Source organism: Cebus imitator, unplaced genomic scaffold, assembly GCF_001604975.1.
Source record: "Cebus imitator isolate Cc_AM_T3 unplaced genomic scaffold, Cebus_imitator-1.0 Scaffold374, whole genome shotgun sequence".
Classification (NCBI taxonomy): Eukaryota; Metazoa; Chordata; class Mammalia; order Primates; family Cebidae; genus Cebus; species Cebus imitator.
In genome coordinates this window covers 166,560-172,921 of record NW_016107689.1, presented here as the reverse complement: position 1 = coordinate 172,921, position 6,362 = coordinate 166,560, and the positions used below count along the sequence as shown (strand labels likewise).

The following is a 6,362-nucleotide window of genomic DNA, read 5'->3' as shown; positions in this document are numbered from 1 at the left end:
ATAATCCAAATGTACTAAACTATTTTATCTGCTTGCAGACAACAGGAGAGTTATTACAAACTGTTTTCTCAGAGCCTTGTTGATTTAACATATATATAATTTCTGTATCACGCTCTGATTTTATTCAACTGGGTAAGTACACTGTTTTTTGTTTTAATTTGAAAAACCTGCATGTGTAACTAAAAGTTATGAACAGTGTCTTTCACTCTGTTATATATAGTTCTAATATATATGCATATTAATACAGCAAGAACCATATCTATATAGTCATAAAACAATGTCTATAAAACTTTATTCAAATTAAAGGACTGTTTGCAGATAATCAAATTTATTGAATTATTTATTTTGATGAAGCTGAAGGCCACTTTTACATACTTCATTTCTAAAGTTGGGCTGCAAGTTTACAGAATCCTACATAGTTCTTTTTTGTGTAATCAACATATTAATATTCTAATTCCACTGTCTGTCTTTCAAAAAGCACTTTTAGAACATGATTCTCTACACAGTGTTGACTGTTATTAGGAACCCAACAATGAATTATTTTTAAAAGGAGAAAAAAAGGAAAAAATAAATCCATTCTTACTTGAATATATATGCACATTAGACTAGTATTAATCTAGGAAAAATAATAGGTAGCAATATTATTTTGGTAATGAAAATCATACTCTAAGCAGCTCATCTTAAATTTAAACACATGACGACTTGGCAATTACCCTCCTTCCTTTGGCACATCTAAACCACATAGAAATTATACATTGTTTGGTTAATTCTCGAGGGACATGTTTGCATCAGAATTTAAACACAGGTTTTAATCTTTATAACATTATATTATTTAAGATTTTTTAAAAATCAATATTTTACTCAATATGTTTGCAGCAAGAAAGGCTGGAAAACGGATTCTTGAAAGTCTTTGGAGCACGTGGAACTCATGACCTTGACAAAAAATTCTTGCATCAAAGAAAATCTCAATTTTCTCTGAAGTCTTTCCAAAATACAAATATTTTATTCCAATGTTTTGACATTCTAATGGCTCAGAAGAACAATTTATATGTCCTTGTAGCTGTGCTCCTCTTTGAGATGTGAACTGCAACAGGGCTCGATTGCTTTACTATTATTTCTCCATTTCCATGCTTCATTTCCTTCATGTAGCTTGGGCTGGAGAAAAATCAGCATGTTCTGATGAGTTTAATACTATGAGGCAGTATGATGGACCTGAATTTAGTGGAGATTGGAGCTCCGAAATAAATACAACACCATGTGTCAAATGAAAAAGAAAAGATATTCTCCTGTACAAATCAGAAGAGATAATAAAAATCAATGAATAGACAGCAACTTTTTTTTTTTATCATACCTACACAAGCATCTCAAAACTATCACAAACTTTAAAAATTATTTACCTTTCTCTTATTTGGAACACTTCATAATTTATTGGATAAACAATGGTTTATGTTGCCTTAAACCAAATTTTATCAGCTTTTGTGGTAGCATTTTCAGTTAGGAAGGAATTTCTGAGAATTTACATATTGCTAAATAAAATATTTCTGCTAATCAAGAGCAATAGAATTCTGCTGGATTCTGTAATATAGTAAGCTATAAGCATCTCTGTAAATTAAATTTGTCCCAAGTTTTGATATGCAAGGAGTTCCAGGGTGTTTCAATAGCTCATCATGTTCTATTCCTCTCAATGACAGTACCATGAAGGTATGTACAGGGCATCTTTGACTCACTGACGACACAGGGCACTACTTTCTCATAGAGGTTTGGTGCCTTTGCAGGTATATGAGAGTTGCTATCTATTCACAAACCACTGAGCATTTCTTTTTATCAAAAAGCCTTCAAATGCTCAGAGTCTGTGGTCAGTGCAGTCCCTTAGAGAAGTCTAATGAAGATATGCCTCACCAAGGCAGAAACCTAAACAATTAAAAATGGAGAAGTATTTACAACCATCTTTCTCCAGCAAGTGGAGTTCTTGTTTTCTGTATGTAGTGTTGCTGTTGTTGTTGTTGCTGTTTTTTGTTGTTTTTTTTTTTTCAGTACATTTCAAATTAAGGTTCCAAGGCTATGAGTACAAACTCTCCTGGCCAGTCCCATACATGTCCGCAAGTCGTTTAAAGCGAGGTCCCCAGTCACTAAGGTAGTCATAGTTCTGATCAGAGTTTGAGCTGATGGAATCTAAAGAGCTGAGTGATTCAGCAACTGAGCCATTTCCTTCAAAGGCATATGTCTGCAGAGAGTCATAAGGAGGAGCACCAGGATCAACATCAGCTTCTTTTAGTCTTTCCCAAATAAATTCCCTAAAGATGACATTATCTGGGATGCTTTTAAAAGCTGGTCGACTCAGGAACTGAATTTCTGGAGTCACATCCCTCCGGGTCTTGGTGTCTCGGATGACGTTGAGGTTTCTCAGTGCAGCCATGTCAAATGCTTCCGTGTCCTCCTCTCCCCCGCCCTCATCATCATATCTTACAATGTTTTCTCTGATGTCTCTTTCTTCGTCAAAAATAAGGGGCTCTTTTTTCCGTCTTCTCATAGTGACAATTAGGAGGATCAACACTGAAACAATGAGACAGGAAGAGAAAGTTTCAGTAAACTCACCCACTGACCCACGTCATGTTAAAATTAGGCCTAGGATGCTGAGTTTTCTTTCCTTTAAAGAGAAATGAATTGGCCATCTACTTCCACGAGGATTCACAGCAGTAGATGTGCTAAAATTGCTAAAATAGCTTTAAAATAGAACACTTTTATACATCAAGGAACCCTTTTCCACACCTGTTCAGAACTGATGTCTCCCTCTTTAACGTAACCTCCAAAGTATTTGATAGAAGGAACTGAAGGGCCAATTCATAATAAATATAATCATTTCAAAGCCAGAAAACACAAAGGGATTTTTTTTTTTTTGAACTCGTTAATTGCTGGAAAGGCAAATTGACATTCATAAATATTTTGTGTCTAATTTAACAACTGCAATTTCAGAAAGAAATGGATTACAGCATTCGGTCAGGTTCTTTGAAGAAATGCCTGCTCCTTCTCTATGAAAGTCAACTGTTAAATAAAATCCAGCATGTCAGGCCATTTACAAAGATTAAAAGCTTCTCTATAATAAATTGAGTCCCACTTTCATGTATAAAATACTGAACTTGGTCTTTATCCATTCTACCTACAGAAAGAATACAAGCTGTGAGATTTTCAGCATCTGTCAAAAATAAACTTAAGAAATGAATCACCCTTTTAATGTTAGGAATTTATCTTCCTATATCAAAACTAATAAATCTTAAAGCCTGAGGTTGCACTGTAAAGCAAATAAGAACAATTACCCTGGCTATTTCAGGGACTTAAACCAACAATATATTCTGTGCATTTTTTCACTAGTATACACAAATAAGGAAACTGACCTGGCCTCTGAGTGACCACATGTTCCTTTAATTGGGAATACATTTGATTTCATGGCCACTTTAATTAAACTGCAATGAAGTGAAAAGGGTATTCTTGAATTTTGGAATTTAAAAATATGTAGAGTAGTGAATTATCTTTATTTGTCTATAAATACCTTTTAACAATTTATATTGGATCACCTTAAGATTTTTTTCTGGAAAGCATAAAGAGCCCAAGATATACATAGATTACCATTTAAGGTACATTATTATCATCATATTTTTAAAAGGGGATATAAAATATTTTTATTTAAAGTATCTGGTGAACTTTTTACTTTGGCATTAGAAATACTTTTGAAAGTAAATATATAAAACCAAAAAGGACATGTCAAGGTCCTTAACTGCAGTGAACTTAACTGCAGTAACTAGGGGTGAGGCATACTCCATCCTCCACCTCACTCTACTTTCAAGAACCCAAAAGCTAAGCCTTATCTAGTTTTAAATAAAATAAATTTATCTTTAATGAAAATACCTGCTTTCTTAAATATCTGTCGGCTATCTGCTTTAACACCACCAACAGGAATGCCACCAGTGAAGAAACTGTACTGGTGATCTGTGGAAATAGTTGTGAAACCAATTGTTTTGTGGCATTTTTCCTTTTCTTTCCCACTGGACTCTACTCTACTGCTCCTCTCATAAGCTTTGCACTTTATGGACCACCTACAGTTCATAGACGGATACATTTCGGAGCTTTTCTGGCCACCTTCTCATGCTCTCTTTCTTTGTGCTCCTGTTTAATTCATTTGGATGCTTTCAACCAGCTTCACCAAAGGGGCAGATATGTATTAGGTTGATGCAAAAGTAACTGTGGTTTTTGCAATTAAAGTAACTGCAAAAATCACAATTACTTTTGCATCAACCTAAGTTCAAAAGTTATTGTGTGAATATCTTTATGTTCCCATAAGGTCTGGTATTCAACTTCCTTCCCTGTTAAGTGCATTGTCCTTTCTTGTCTACTGAGAATTAACACTTTCACCACTCTAATCCCTTGTATTTCTCAAGGTACATGCCAGAATGCTACAACAGAAGCTGCAGCTTTGGTGTCAGGAAGGCCTTGCCCAACCTTCTTACATATGAGCTGTGTGACTTTGAAACGAGTAACTTTTAAACTAACTGAAATTAGCAATATACAGTAACAATAGTCGACATCAATCTTCACAGTGTGGACTGAAGAGATAAAGAACATTGAAAATAACATAAGTAGAGTTAACAGAATCCCAGTTACTTATCAATATGCAACAGAGCAGGTTTTTTTTTTAAAATGAAACAAACAAAGTAGAAAGTGTACCATATATGGCTAGGCATATGTACCAAAGATTAAATGGGAAATAGAAAAGGTGGTAGGGTGAGAAATGAAGGTCTGCACACAGGACATATTATTTAACATCCACAACAATTCTCTAGGGTAGGTGTTTTCCCATTTGATGGTTGTCTTAAACACATAAAATAATCTGTCTAGATGTAATTAAATGCACTGGTGAGTGGTGAGGCATACTCCACCTCAGTCTGTCTTCGGAGCCCTCATACTGTCTGTAACACTGTACGCTTAGTACTTTCATAGAAGGTAATTAAAAAACAAAGCCTAAGGGTGACAAGTATGAAAGCTCAAAAGGCAATTGCTTGCTCAAGGAAAGACAGTTTTCAAAACACATGGATGAATAAACAACTATTTTAGATTTATATACAACTTTAGTTCCCCCAAAATGAAAGTAATTGCAGTAGAAAGAAAGGGGAACCCAATAGGAATTCTTAGTGAGAAAAGAAAGTAAAGCAGGGAGTAAAGAGGGATGCTGAGAGAGAATAGTGATGGGAGGCACAGGGGAGGCAGGTAGAAATAAGACATCTGTTACACATGTTGAACAGAAAAATTAAGGGAGAGGAATGTCCAACTGAAAACAAAAGGGTGTAAGAAATGAATAAGTATGAGAGTCAGTAAGGGTATAAATAAGTTATATCATAATTAGATGCTCTTTTAGTTTATCAGTGTCTAAGTAGGCAAACATTTCAAAATTCTTCTTTCACTTAATTACAATAAATTTTGTCATAAATATATACCTATATACAGTATATATCAATTATTTCTTATATTCTATTGTAAATGTATTTCATGCTACTGATAAACTTGGTTTTTGATTCTCAAGTCTTCAATCAAAGTAAAACTCTAACATATTCATGGGTATAACAGCCCATAAGTACAATATACATCAAGGATATTAATGTCTGATGGAGTTTGCCTTATGTCCCACTCTTGTTCAAGGCAAAGAGAAACGTGGTATTTTGGAAGGTTAGATAGTTTAACATTTGAATGACCCGATAAAATGTTAACTTCTAAGCACATAAGCACATATAAAAAATAGGTTTTAATGTTTATTTAGAACAAGTATTAACTGTTTTTAAGAGACTACGGTGTTAATCACTGTATTAAAAAGAATACTCTGCTTAAGTCAGCATAAGATCATATTTTTTATCATTCTATAATATTTTATCATTTGTCTTTTATCATTTATCTTTTCTGTCATATGGCCTCTACTTCTGAGTAGAGACAGAAGAAAAGTTTTAGCTGGAGCTGAAATCTAGCCATGTGTGACACTTACATTGTTCTGGTTGTTCAGGAATTTACATATCTCCTTAACAAATATATGTTAACCATTTACTAGATGCACTAAGTATGGTAGTGTAATGTTGCAAATGGAAGCAGACATAAAACATTTACTCGTGGACCTTATGATTTACTGGGACCAATAGATATTGATCAAAACATTAAAATAAATAACTGTAAAAGTAGAATTGTAATAATTCTTCCAAAGCAAGTAAACATGATCTTATAAAGAAATATACTAGGGGAACTAGATGCAGATGAGAAAGACTTAACCGAGGATAACCGGAGGCTGAGTGCAGGGATGGGAAGGAGATGTGGTGTGGAAGAACATG

General features: G+C 34.2%; 1 protein-coding gene across 2 annotated transcripts in view; it reads right to left on the bottom strand.

Annotated features, from left to right (window-relative positions):
* Nucleotides 1-275: 275 nt before the first annotated feature.
* The window catches only part of CDH7 (cadherin 7), a 130,364-nt gene continuing 124,277 nt past the window's right edge, over nt 276-6,362 (bottom strand). For both annotated transcript variants that reach the window (XM_017507362.2, XM_037730982.1), the window contains exon 12: nt 276-2,553. In XM_017507362.2, the coding sequence (XP_017362851.1) occupies nt 2,060-2,553 (494 nt within the window). In that variant the 3' untranslated portion in view covers nt 276-2,059. The remainder of the gene's footprint in view (nt 2,554-6,362) is intronic.